The sequence below is a fragment of the Nycticebus coucang genome, chromosome 6 (assembly GCF_027406575.1).
Source record: "Nycticebus coucang isolate mNycCou1 chromosome 6, mNycCou1.pri, whole genome shotgun sequence".
NCBI lineage: Eukaryota > Metazoa > Chordata > Mammalia > Primates > Lorisidae > Nycticebus > Nycticebus coucang.
The window spans coordinates 69,166,108-69,180,287 of NC_069785.1; the positions used below are offsets into that span (position 1 = coordinate 69,166,108).

The window sequence follows — 14,180 nt, forward strand, 5'->3', positions numbered from 1 at the left end:
CTTTCTTCCCAACTATGACTTAGGACTGCCATAAGCTACTTTTTCTTTTCTCACAGATGTCCTACAGAGATAAAGTGATGGCAAACTCATAAGTTTAAATAACAGAAGGGATACTATAGTTCTATTTTTCACATGTGGTTCTAAATTTCAGGGAATTTAATGAAGAAAAAAAAGGAATCTATAAAGACCCATTTATCTATGAGGTATGTACTTGGTTTTTAAACACAACTCAATAATACTAAAATTGTATATTTTTAAAAGTTAGGTTTTTTGCAGTTAATTTACTTATAGTAAATTTCAACCTTTTAGGGTATTGTTCTTTGAGTTTTGAAAAATGCATTTAGTCATGTAACCACATTCTAATCAAGATATGGAACATTTTCATCATCTCCAAAAATTTCCTTGTATCCCTCTGTAGTAAACCCTTTCCCCTCCCTTGGTAACCACTAAACTATTTTCTGTCTCTATAATTTTGCCTTTTCCAGATTGTCATATAAATAAAATCATACAGCCTTTTCCTTCTGGCTTCTTTCAATTCATATAATACATTTGAGATTTATCTATGTTGTACGTATCAGTAGTTCATTCCTTTTTATTTCTGAATAGTATTTCATTGAATGGATATACCACAGTGTGAATATCCATTCATCAGTTGAAAGACATTTGGGTGGTTTCCAGTTTTTGATGATTATGAATCAAGCTGTTATAAACGTAAGTTTGTTAAGCATGTAGTATGTCCTAAGTGTTCCATAAGTAAACTCTCTTTAGTTGGGAAGATAAAACCTATGGTCACAGATTCTGTGGAGGTGTGTTGTGCTCGCTTCTGCTCCTGACTCACCGGTGTTCGCTCTCACTGACGAACAAGTCAGTCAAGAAGCCATGCCACCGCTATGGCTTTTAAAGACACTGGAAAAACACATGTGGAGCCAGAGGTGGTAATTCACCGAATTAGAATTACTCTCACTAGCTGCATCATAAAGTCCCTGGAGATGTGTGCTGACTTGATCAGAGGTACAAAGGAGAAGAATCTCAAAGTGAAAGGACCAGTTCGGATGCCTACCAAGACTTTGGAAATCATAAGAAAAACTCCTTGTAGTGAAGGTTCTAAGACTTGGGATCTCTTCTAGATGAGAATCCACAAGTGACGCATTGACCTGCATAGCCCTTCTGAGATTGTTAAGCAAAATACCTCCATTAGTAGTGAGCCATGAGTTGAGGTCGAAGTCACCATTGCAGATGCTTAAATCAACTGTTTTAATAAATTGATGACCAGTTGCTAAAACAAAAAACAAAATCTATAGTCATGAAATAATTAGCAAACTAAAACGAATTACATATTAAAAGAAAATAAGCTTGGAAGAAATAGTCATAAATGATAATGGTTAAAATCTGTATCTGTTGACTAGGGTGGTGGCTCACTCCTATAATCCTAGCACTCTGAGAAGCTCAGGCAGGTGGATTGCTCAAGCTCAGGAGTTGAAGATCAGCCTTAGCAAGAGTGAAACCTTGTCTCTACTAAAAATAGAAAAACTAGGCAGGCATTGTGAATGGTGCCTGTAATCCCAGCTACTCAGGATGGTAAGGCAAGAGGATCACTTGAGCCCAGGAATTTGAGGTTTCTATGAGCTATGATTCCGTGACACTCTAGCCTGGAGCAACAGAGTGAGACTGTTTCAGAATATATATATATTTATATCTATGGAATATATTAAAAAAATCTTAAAAATCAACAAAAATAAAAAAGAACATGAATAGGCAATGGACATGAATAGGTAATCAAGAAAGAAAAATAGAAATATTAGTTATGCCTCACTATCTGAATTCTCACTAAACTCAAGAATCAAATATATCCAGGTAAATTAATTAATCCTTCCCTATCTGAATTCTTGCTTGATATCTGTATTAATTTCCTAGGGCTACAGTAGCAAGTACCATAAATTAGGCAATTTAAAATATCAGAAATTTATTCTCTCATGGTTCTGGAGATTAGAAGTCTGAAATAAAGGTGAGAGCGGGGTATACTTCTTCTGAAGGGTCTAAGAAAAGATCCTTTCTTTATTTTTATTTATTTATTTATTTATTTATTTAGCAGGTTTTGACCTGGGCCGGGTTTGAACCCAGCACCTCTGGTATATGGGGCCGGCACCCTACTCCTTTGAGCTACAGGCGCCGCCCTATCATTATTATTATTATTATTATTATATATATATTTTTTTTTTGAAACAGTCTCACTTTATCATCTTCAGTAGAGTGCTCTGGCATCACAGCCCACAGCAATCTCCAGCTCGTGGGCTTAGGTGATTCTCTTGTCTCAGCCTCCCGAGCAGCTGGGACTACAGCTGCCCCCACAAAGCCTAGCTATTTTTTTTGTTGCAGTTTGGCCAGGGCCGGGTTTGAACCTGCCACCCTCGGTATATGGGGCCGGAGCCTTACCCACTGAGCCACAGGTGCCGCCTGAAAGGATCTTTTCTTATCTCTTCCTGGCTTTTGGTGGTTTCTAGCAATCTTTGATGTTGCTTGGCTTGTAGACACATGACTTCCATCTCTGCCTCCATAGACACATGACATTCTTTCTGTGTGTCAATGTCTCTAAATCTCTTTCCTTGTAAGTATGTCAGTCGTTGGATTTAGGGCTTGTCATGATCCAAATTAGACCTCCTCTTAACTTGGTTACATTTGCAATAAAGGTCACAAGGATGTCAAGATATTGTTTTGGGGAACACAGTTCAACCCATAATAGTATAAGAACCTAGTAGATTAGACACAATATCCTTGGTTCTCTGAATGTGGTATCTAAATGCTTCAATATCCAAACTAAGAAATAGATTCAAATAATGAGAAATATTTGTAATAGGCATATTAGAACTACTTATTTTCATTAGTGATCAAATAAATGATGGTTAGAACAATAAAATACTATATTTTGCTCTGAGATGGTAAAAATAAACAATGAAAATACACAGTATATTTACTTAAGTGATGGAAATGTAAATATGTAGGTATGGCATATTTGAAAGGTATTTTGACAATATCATTGTGGTTTTAGGTATTCATCTTAAGAAAATAAGTCACAGGTGTTCACTATTAATTGTTCTATTATAGAAAATAACTGGAAACTACCAAAATGTCTTACAATATAGAATTAGTTATGTGACGATATAACTAAGATTCTACATAGCCAAAGAAATTTGATGACATGGAAAGAATTTCATGATATGAAACTATTAGAATGGCCTGGGGTTTTTTTTTTTTTTTTTTGAGACAGAGTCTCAAGCTGACACTCTGGATAGAGTGCTGTGGTGTCACAGCTTACAGCAACCTCAAACTTTTGGGCTTAAGCAATTCTCTTGCCTCAGCCTCCCAAGTAGCTGGGACTACAGGTACCTGCCACAACGCCTGGCTTTTTTTTTTTTTTTTTTTTTTTGGTTGTAGTTGTCATTGTTGTTTGGCAGGCCCGAGCTGGATTCAAACCCGCCAGCTCCAGTGTATGTGGCTGGCACCCTAGCCGCTGAGCTACAGGTGCCGAGTAGAATGGCCCGTTTTTAACTGAGCAAAATCCTATCTAGATATCTAAATAGATACATTTCTAATTAAATATATCTATATGCTTTGAAAAAGATCTGGCAGAATATACACCAGCTAGGTTAATCATGTGGCTGTGCGCAGTGGCTCATGCCTGTAATCCTAGCACTCTGAGAGGCTGAGGCGGGTGGATTGCTTGAGCTCAAGAGTTTGAGACCAGCCTGAGTCAGAGCAACACTTCGTTTCTAAAAGAAAAATAGCTGGTGTTCTTTCAGGCGCCTGTAGTCCCTACTTGGGAGCCTGAGGCAAGACAATTACTTGAGCTCAGGAGCTTGAGGTTGCTGTCAGCTGTGATGCTGTGGCACTCTACGGAGGGGGACAAACAGACCCTGTCAAAAACAAACAAAACTTCAGGCAGCGTCCATAGCTTAGTGGGTATGGCGCTGGCCACATACACCAAGGCTGGCAGGTTTGAGCCCTGCCTGGGCCTGCTAAACAACGACAGTTGCAACCAAAAAATAGCCAGGCACTGTGGCAGGCGCCTATAGTTCCAGCTACTTGGGAGGCTGAGGTAAGAGAATTGCTTAAGCCCAAGAGTTTGAGGTTGCTGTGAGCTGTGACGCCACGGCACACTACTGAGGGCGACTTAGTGAGACTCATCTCAAAAAAAAAGTTCATGTAACTATTTTCAAACTTTTCTATAATAAACATCTTTTCCAATTGGAATGAAAATATATAAAGTTTTTATAAACTGACATATTAAAAGTTTTAAAATTTCATAGTACAATTATAATATTTAGTAAAGTGCTAATTTTATATTATGTAATAGTAAATACAACGTGATTAAAGAAAGGATATCATAGTGGTTCTGAGCAAAAGAAGGCATGGTGTATTTCAGGTGAGCCTTGAAGCATAGGTACATGTAGAATATAAGAGCTAGATTTTCTAAACATGAAAATGGGCAAGGAATAAATGAAATGCTTTAAAATATGAACCTGGCACTGTTGTGTATTTCTGTAGTTCCATCACTTGGAGGCCCAGGTAACAGGATCATTTGAGGCTGTAAACACTATGATGGCACCTTTGAATAGCTACTGTACTCCAGCCTGGGAAACATATATAAGAGCCTTTTTCCTTTTTTTTTTGAGATAGGGTCTTCCTCTGTCATTCTGGGTAGAGTCCAATGGTGTGTCATCATAGCTCATGGCAGCCTCAAACTCCTGGGCTCAAGCAATCCTGTTGCCTCAGTCTCCCAAGTAGCTGGGACTACAGGTGCATGCCACCAACCCTGGCTAATTTTTCTATTTTTGGTAGAGTTGGGGTCTGTCTTGCTTGGGCTTGTCTCAAACTCTTGACTTCAGGCTATCCTCTTGCCTCAAACTCACAGAGTGCCAGGATTACAAGTATGAGGTACTGTACCTGATCCAAGAACATGTTTCTTAAAAATAAATTTATAGTTATTTACACAGAACTGATATTTATGTGTTTAAATAGTATACATATGTATGTATATGTAACATTGCTTAACATCTGTTTTTGACAGGCTGATGTCCAGGTGCAGTTGATCAGTAAAGGTCAGCTAAATCCTTTGAAAAATATTCTAAATGAAAATGACATAGTATTCATTGCGGAAAAAGTGGTAAGTAGTGCTTTGGTTTAGTGGTTGTTTAATTGTCAATAACCAATTTGATGTGTGATGTCATATGCCTTTAGTCCTAGATGTTTGAGCTCAGGAGTTTGAGTCTGCAGTGGGCTATCATTGTACCACTGCACTCCAGCCTGGGTGACAGAATAAAACTGTCTCTAAAAATAAATTAATTAAAAAAAATTTTAAATGACCAAGTGTGGTGGCTTATGCCTATAATCCCAGAACTTTTGGAGGCCAAGAAGTTCAAGAACAGTGTGGGCAGCATCTATTAAAAACAAAGAAAAAAATCAACCAGGCGTGGTGGTGTACACCTGTAGTCTTAGCTACTTAGAAAACTGAGATGGATAATCACTCTAGTCTAGGTGTTTGAAGCTCCAGTGAGCCATGACCACATTATTGTAGTCCAGCCTGGGCAAGACTTCGTCTCTTTAAAAAATCAGTTCCTTGGGAATAATCCTATACTGTACACATTTTAAAATCAACATTAGGGAAAGTGGATTCTAATTCTTTTAGGAGCCAGTACAGTGCTGTCCAGTTGAAATATAATGTGAACTACATATAATTTTAATTTTTTAGTAGCCTCACTAAGAAAAACAACTGAAATATCATTAGGCCAGTAAAACTGACTTTTTTTGGTTCAGTTATGAATTTTAACATGTATAGATTCTTTCAATCACCACCACTATCGGGCTGCAGAATAGTTTCATCTCACCAAAACTTCCCTGTGCTGCTCCTTTATAATCATACCCTCTCCTGACAACCACTAACCTCTTCTTCTCACAATAGCTTTATCTTTATCTTTTCAATAATGTTGTGAATGGAATCTATCTATAAGAATCTTTGAATCTTTCACTTAATGTAATGCCCTTAAGATTCATTCAAGTTGTTGCATGTATGAATAAGTTCTTTTCTTTGTTGTTGCTAAGTAGTAGCCTAAGTGTGCATATACCACAGTTTATATACCCATTCACCCTTTGGAGGACATTTTTTGCATTGTTTTCAGTCTTTAGCAATTATGAATAGTACTACTATAAACATTTTTGTAGACCAGGCAAAGTGGCTCATGTAGTAATCCTGGCACTTTAGGAATGAGCCAAGGTGAATGAGCCAAGGTGGGAGGATTGCTTGAACTCAGCAGTTCGAGACCAGTCTGAGCAAGAATGAGACCCCGTCTCTCCCCAAAATAGAAAAACCAGCTAGGCTTTGTGGCAGGCGCTTTGCAGTCCCAGCTACTTGGAAGCTGAGATGGGAAGATTGCTTGAACCCAGGAGTTTGAGGTTACTGTGAGCTATGCTGATGCCATGGCACTCTGTCCTGGGTGATAGAATGAGACTTTGTCTCACAAAAAGAAGAAAAACATTCTTTACTGGTTTTTGTATCAGCGTAAGTTTTCTTTACATTAAATAGGAACGGGGTTGCTGGGTCTGAAATTAAGTTTAATGGTGTTTTTAATTTAATCTAGTATGTATAATATTACTTTAACATCTAACTCATATAAAAATCTTAATGAGGGCCGGGCACAGTGTTTCATACCTGTAAATTTTAGTACTCTGGGAGTCTGAGGGGGGTGGATTGCCTGAGACCAGCCTGAGCCAGAGTGAGACCTTGTGTCTAAAAAATAGCTGGGTGTTGTAGCAGGGATTGTAGTCCCAGCTACTTGGGAGCCTGAGGCAAGAGAATAACTAAACCCAACAGTTTGAGGTTGCTATGAGCTGTGACACCCTGACATTACCAAGGGTGACAGAGACTCTGTCTCAAAAAAAATCATTAATGAGATATTTTAAGTTGCTTTTTCCATATTACATCTTTGAAATCTTGTGTGTATTGTGTACTTGCATCTCAATTTGGACTGGTCACATTTCAAGTGCTCAATAGTGTTTGTGGGTAGTGGCCGCTATTAAATAGCATAGCATAAGTAGCTGTAACTAATGAAGTTGTGCTCTAATTTTTGTCTGTTAAATATATAATAACAAAGACAACTTTTTCTTTTATCATTTTATGATTACAACCTTAAAACTTAAACAGAAGGTAACTATTTTGACAGATCATTTATTACAGAGTGATTTTTATTTTACTTACTGAGTGCTAACAGTGCTATCACGTTATTCATTTGCTTTGGGAAAAATATAGTTCTACTGGTTACATTATTTCCTAAATTGGACAGGCTCTGATATGGCAAAGAAGTGGGAATTTCTTTAGAAGGAATACTTTTGTTTAGCTTAGAATCCTTACGCTGTCTGTAAGAAATTTTGATAGATCAAAACAAGTATCTCTTTATGGGCGGCACCTGTGGCTCAGTGAGTACGGCGCCGGTCCCATATGCCGGAGGTGGCGGGTTCAAACCCAGCCCCGGCCAAAAACCACAAAAAAAGAAAAAAAAAGTATCTCTTTATTTTTATTTCATTTTTTAAAATCTTTCTTCCTCCCTTCCTTCTTCCCTCTCTTTCTACCTTCCCTTCCTCCCTTCTTTCTTCCTTTCTTCTTCCCTTCTTCCTTTCTTCCTTTCTTGTCTCACTCCATTGCCCAGGGTAGAGTGCTGTGGTATCAGCCTAGGTCACAGCAACTTCAGATTCCTGGGTTCCATGATCCTTTTGTCTCATTCTCCCAAGTAGTTGGGACTTAGGCACCTGCTACAACACTCTCTATTTTTTTTTTTTTATTTTTAATAGAGACAGGGTCTTGCTCTTGCTCAGACTAGTCTCAAACTCCTGAGCTCAAGGGATCCTCACACCTTTGCCTCTCAGAATGGTAGGATTACAGGCGTGAGCCATGGTGCTCAACCTCTATTTTAAATGCACACACACACACAAGTACTCCTTTCTGGAGAGGGGAATTACTTTATTTGTCTTGTATTTTAATAAAAGGGCATTATTGCTGCTTATCTATAGTGGAAAGATGCTTGGGAAATTATAGGTGGATTATGTGGTTGAATTTAGATTTTTGCTATGGGGGGAAGGGGAAATGTAGAGCAAAAGCCGGAAAAATTAAAATGATCAGATTAAGATGAGTTATCTAGTAAAATGTCCGAGAGGAACAGAAAGAATTTATAGAAATTTGGGAGGCTGGGCACAGTGGCTCGCACCTGTAATCCTAGCACTCTGGAAGGCCAAGGTGGGTGGATTGCCTAAGCTCACAGGTTCGAGACCACCCTATACAAGAGGAAGACCCCCATCTCTTAAAATAGCTGGGTGTTGTGGCAGGCTCTTGTAGTCCCAGCTACTCGGGAGGCTGAGGCAAGAGAATTGCTTGAGCCCAGGAGTTTGAGGTTGCTATGAGCTATAACATTATAGCACTCTACAGAGGGTGACAAAGTGAGACTCTGTCTCAAGGAAAAAAAAAAGAAATTTGAGTAGGATACTAGTGAGAATGCACCTTGGAGTTGAGAGGTATTATCTAGAGTTCATTGAGGCTCTGGCATTTTTTAATGGGGAATAATTGAAATGGCCTTTATTTCTACAAAGAACAATAGATTTTAAAGCAAATGTTTTTGGAAGAGTAGAACAGGGACTACTGTTCTACTTTTGAAGGTACCCTGTGGTTCTAGGGACTATTTGGAGAACCAAGACTACAAAGGAATGGAATCTGGAATTGGGAATTAGAAATTCAAAGTTGAGGGAACATCTAGGTCTGATACACATTAAGTCAGCACAGAATTTACTGCCAGAAAAGTGGGTAAAAACTTGAGTCTTAAAATTGGACTACCTAGATTGAAATGTTGGCTTTGCCACTTAGCAACTATGTGATTCTGGGCAAGTTACTTAGCCTTTTGCTACTCATTACTAACCAGGGTAGTATCTATCTCAGTGTTTTTATAAAGACTAAAAGAGAACCTAGAATAGTGCCTGGTAATGCTCAAGAAATGTTAACTCTTAATAATGATTGATATTATTGGCAAAGCTGCTGTATTTAACTATTTCATAAGCATACAGACATGTGATATTAGAATTCTATAATACAAATGAGAGCTGATAGTCCTAAGTGGAATTGATGTTAGGGGCTATGGACCTAAGGTGATAGCCCAGAAAGAAGTCTTACAGTTTGGGAGTGAACAAGCCAACAAAATCTGGGAGTCTCTCATAGGTTTCCCTTGGCATTTGCCTTTAGCTAGTCACTTTTTTGCATGTTGGAGCATTTCCTTTTCTAATGGCATCAGATACTTCCTTTACCAATTAGCAACTAAGATCATTATCTTTTTATGGGACAGTGGAAATACTTCTGGTGGCAAGATTTGTTTGTTCTGGCCATAACTTGATGGCTTCTGCCTAAGGATATAGAAATAGTACATTGTGCTCTCTGATAGTCATTCGTAGCATAATAGAGTTAAATATCTTAAGTGCTCTTTTATCTGATTAAATAATTAAGAAAATTTTAAAAGCCTTTAGAAAAGGAAGAAACAAGTCAGATGGAAGAACTTCAATCTGAAGAAACTGCTGTTTCTGATTTCTCTACTGGTGAAAATATTGGACCACTTGCTTTACCAGTTGGGAGAGCGAGGTAAGTTTTTCCTCAGGGTAGAGGTAGTGGGATTTAAACTGAAGTGTTCTTATAAACACTGGAGAAAGTATACATCTGAACCAGATATCACCCTTCCTCGTGCCCTCCCCCCCACCCCCAGATACATATACAGAACTCTGTAAGGATGGCTCTTACTTGAATATCCCATAGGTATTCCAAACAAGTTATCTGCCCTTTCTCCACCTTCTATATCAAGTTATTGTTACTGCTGCTTTATTGTTTTCCTTGTGTCCTACCTGGTTCCTCTCTAGTCTGTCTTCCTCACTGCTGCCAGAGTAATTTTTATAAATTGAAAGCCTGATCATCTTGCTTCCCACTAAAAATCTTTCAGTGGTTCTTCATTGCCTTCATGATAAAATCCAGATTCTTTTTGAGTGACTCATAAGAGCCTTCATTGTGTATCTCCAGTGGTCCTTCACCAGGGGTGGCACCATACCCACTCGGCCTTGGAAATACACGGGATTATTTTTGGTTGTGACAGAGAGGGGAGCTACTAGCATTTATTGGGCCTGAGTTATGGATGGTAAACATCATGGACTCTCCTGCACACTGAAGAATTTCTCATCTAAAATGCCAGTCGTGCCCTTGTTAGAAACTCTGATATCTCTATCTCTTCCACTTCTCATTCTGCCTCCCCACTGTGTAGGCACAGGCAGTTCATTCTGCCCAGCCTCCCCTACCTCCAAAACCAAAAAGTCCTTGTCTTCAAGGGGTTCTGGGGGATATAGTCCTATAAAAAGAGAACGATAACTACTATAATAATGTTCACAAAATGAGTTTTCCTTCATGCTGATTTTTGTTTTGTTCTGTATAAGTTTTAAGAATTTAATCAGTCTTTTCCTTTGTAGCTCCTTGATTTTTTTTTTTTTTTTTTTTTTTGCGGTTTTTGGCCGGGACTGGGTTTGAACCCACCACCTCCAGCATATGGGGCCGGTGCCCTACTCCTTGTGCCACAGGCGCCGCCCTGTAGCTCCTTGATTTTAAGTAAGTTATATTAGGACTGTTTTCTTTTTTCCTTCGTGACTTAAACTTTATTAATTTGTATTGTTTTCTCCAGCCAGTGTTTTGATTCATATGTTTATTAATTCGTTGCTTTCCCTTTCTTCACTTTCTATTTCTTCTTGCATTTCAGACCTTCTGGGATTATGCTATTTCCTTTTGGAAGTAAAATCCCTTAGAAATTCCTTTTTTGAACATCTTTTGGTAATAATTCAGTTTTTGTCTCTTTGAAAAATAAAAATTTAAGCCACATTTTTGAGTGAATTTTTGATATACTTTCAAATTTATAAAAAAGTTACAAGAACTTTCACCCATATTCACCAATTGTTTAATTCTGCTATATTTACTTCTCTTTTTTTCTCCTCCTTTCTCTCTTAGATGTAGATATACTTATACACAAAGCAATATGTATATTGTCATATGTGACTATGTATTTTACACAGCATGTATTGTTGTAAGTGTATAGTGCATGTATGTATACATAGGACATACACATAACACACATACACACTAAATGCACAATTTCTAAAAATGAAGTATTGACAGCATATGGGATGTACCTTCACTATGTTCCTAAGAACAGGTACATTCTCTTAAAAAACTACAGAACAATGATCAGAATCTGGAAATTTAACATTGTGATAACACCATTATCTAATTCAAAGCCCATATTCAAATTTCCTGATGTGTCCCCGTGGCTAATGACTTTGGGCATCTTTTTGTGTGCTTGTTGGCTCCTACTTATTTCTTTTCTTTTTTCTTTTTTTACTTCAAAATGTTAATTAAGCGGGTACAAATGTTTCTGTTACATGGATGCCTCATACAATGCTTAAGTTGGGGTTCCTGGTGTGCCCATCACCAGAATAGTGTTCATTGTACCCAATAGGTAAGTTTTTATTGCACATCTCCCTCTCACCCTCCCACTTTCTTGGTTTTTCAGGTCCTTTAGGCTCTTACTTATTTCTTTAGCTTAATCTCACATCCTACTTCCACTCCTGCTCAGCACCCACCTCTGGCCAGGTTGAGCTCCCTGCTCATAGTAGCTCTAATCGTGTCACACTGTCACTTTGTGGTTTGTGCGCCTTCATCTGCTGGTGTGCCCTTTTCCCACTTCTCTGGATGAAATCTATGTATATACACATCATGCCACTTAAGTTTGAGGTTGTTATTTCTTTGAGACCTTTCATATATTTTTAAAAGAAAATGTTTGATTGGCAACCATTGCCTATAATTGATTTTCCTTTTCTTGTTTTAAAGGCAGTTAATTGGACTTTACACCATGGCTCACAATCCTAATATGACCCATTTAAAGATTAATCTGCCAGTTACTGCCCTCCCCCCACTTTGGGTAAGGTGTGACAGTTTAGATACAGAAAATACCTGTTGGCTGGGAGCTGAGCTTATCACAACAAATGACAGCATTACAGGAATTGTCTTATATGTGGTTAGCTGTAAAGGTGAGTGCTCACTCTTTACACATATGCATGTGTGTTTATTTGTGTAGTTACTGTTTTATGGTTTGTAGTAAAAATTATTATGATTTTTTAAAATTGTTTTTTATTAAATCATAACTTTGTACATTGATGCATTTATGGGGTTCAGGGTACTGCTTCAATATACGATGTGAAATGCTTACATTGAACCAAGTAACAGATCCATCACAATTATGCTCATTTCTTTTTTTTTTTTTTTTTTTTTTTTGTGGTTTTTGGCCGGGGCTGGGTTTGAACCTGTCACCTCCGGCATATGGGACCGGCGCCCTACTCCTTGAGCCACAGGTGCCGCCCAATTATACTCATTTCTTAATAGTTTTGAAATATACCATTGCATCATGCACATTAGGTGAGGTCTCCCCCGAATACCCTTCCTCCTCCCATGTCCCCCCTCGCCTCCCATCTTTCTCCTCTTCCCTTCTACTTTCTGGACTATAGTTATGTTTTGTCATTTGTATGAGTGTGTAGGTGGTTATATATTGATTTCATAGTAGTATTGAGTACATTGGATACTTTTTTTCCATTTTTGAGATACTTTACTAAGAAGAATATGTTTCAGCTCCATCCACATAAACATAAAAGATGTGATGTCTCCATCTTTTTATGGCTGCATAGTATTCCATGGTGTACATATACCACAATTTGTTAATCCATTCATGGGTCGTTGGGCACTTGGGCTGTTTCCATGTCTTGGCTATTATGAATTGGACTGCAATAAACATTCTGGTGCAGATGACTTTGTTAATTTTTGATCATCTGGGTATATACCTAGTAGAGGAATTGTAGGATCGAATGGTATTATTATGATTATGATTATTATTTGGTTTTTTGAGACAGAGTCTCACTATGTCACCCTCAGTAGAGTGTCATGGCATCACAGCTCCCAGCAACCTCAAACTCTTGGGCTTAAGCAATTCTCTTGCCTCAGCCTCCCAAGTAGCTGGGACTACAGGTGCCCGCCACAATGCCTGGCTATATTTTTTCTGTTACAGTTGTCATTGTTTAGCTGGCCCAGGCTGGATTCAAACCCACCCACTTTGGTGTATGTGGCTGGCATCGTAACCACTGTGCTATGGGCGTCAAGCCTAAAAATTATTATTAAATGAAAGTGCACCCAATAGAACTTGCACTAATTGCCTTGAACCTACTGCAGTGTGTAACGTGCAACATGTAGGAGGTATTCTAGAAATACCAGAAACAGATCTCCAGAAGTCTAGACAAGAGTTTGTACTTGTTTTGTTTGGATTTAATTTTATTTGTATTTGTATATTTTGGGGAAAATTTTCACTGGAGGATAAAAAACTGATTATAATGACAATATAATTCTGGTCTCATAGTAGATGTTACATTATATTTTTTGGTAATGGTATTGGCTTTTGCTTCACATTCATTCTTTCATAAACTTTTTGCTTATACATGATTCAAAATTTAATTTCAGCAGTTGTTTTGAGGGATTGTAATTTTTTAGCTCTCTCTAATAACATAAGTTTGAGTTGTAGCTTTACATTTTTTCTTTCTTTCATGTCCTATAGCTGATAAAAATTATTCAGTGAATCTTGAAAACCTGAAAAATTCACACAAAAAAAGACATCACTTGTCTACTGTAAGTATTTTGCTTCTATTCATATTATTTTTTTCAAACTATTGTTGCTATACCTTCTTTTTTAAAAGTTTTTCTCACTTGTGCGGCACCTGTGGCTCAGAAGGGTAGGGCGCCAGCCTCATATGCCAGAGGTGGTGGGTTCAAACCCAGCCCTGGTCAAAAACTGAAGGGGGGGGGAAACAGTTTTTCTCACTTCTAATATGACTAGATATTTTTCTATAGTATGAAAATGTTTGTATTTATTTTTATATCTGTTAATAGCCAAAATTAAAATATAAATCTTCTTGCCTTTTAGCTAATCTTAGGGATCTAAGAATTGTCTGGCCAGGTATGATGGCTCATGCTTGTAATTCCAGCACTTTGGGAGACCAAGGCAGAAGCATCACTTGAGGCCAGCCTA

The 14,180-nt window shown here is 38.0% G+C and overlaps 1 protein-coding gene and 1 pseudogene across 5 annotated transcripts in view; both read left to right on the forward strand.

Moving 5' to 3' along the window:
- Positions 1-14,180, forward strand: part of ZWILCH (zwilch kinetochore protein) — a 47,865-nt gene that overhangs the window by 4,105 nt on the left and 29,580 nt on the right. For 4 of the 5 annotated variants that reach the window (XM_053596104.1, XM_053596101.1, XM_053596102.1 and 1 more), the window contains exons 2-6: positions 152-203; positions 5,066-5,161; positions 9,546-9,664; positions 11,942-12,141; positions 13,710-13,780. In XM_053596104.1, the coding sequence (XP_053452079.1) occupies positions 152-203; positions 5,066-5,161; positions 9,546-9,664; positions 11,942-12,141; positions 13,710-13,780 (538 nt within the window). The remainder of the gene's footprint in view (positions 1-151; positions 204-5,065; positions 5,162-9,545; positions 9,665-11,941; positions 12,142-13,709; positions 13,781-14,180) is intronic. The other variant, XM_053596103.1, reaches the window with a different exon arrangement.
- On the forward strand, positions 891-1,244 carry LOC128589188 (40S ribosomal protein S20-like; annotated as a pseudogene).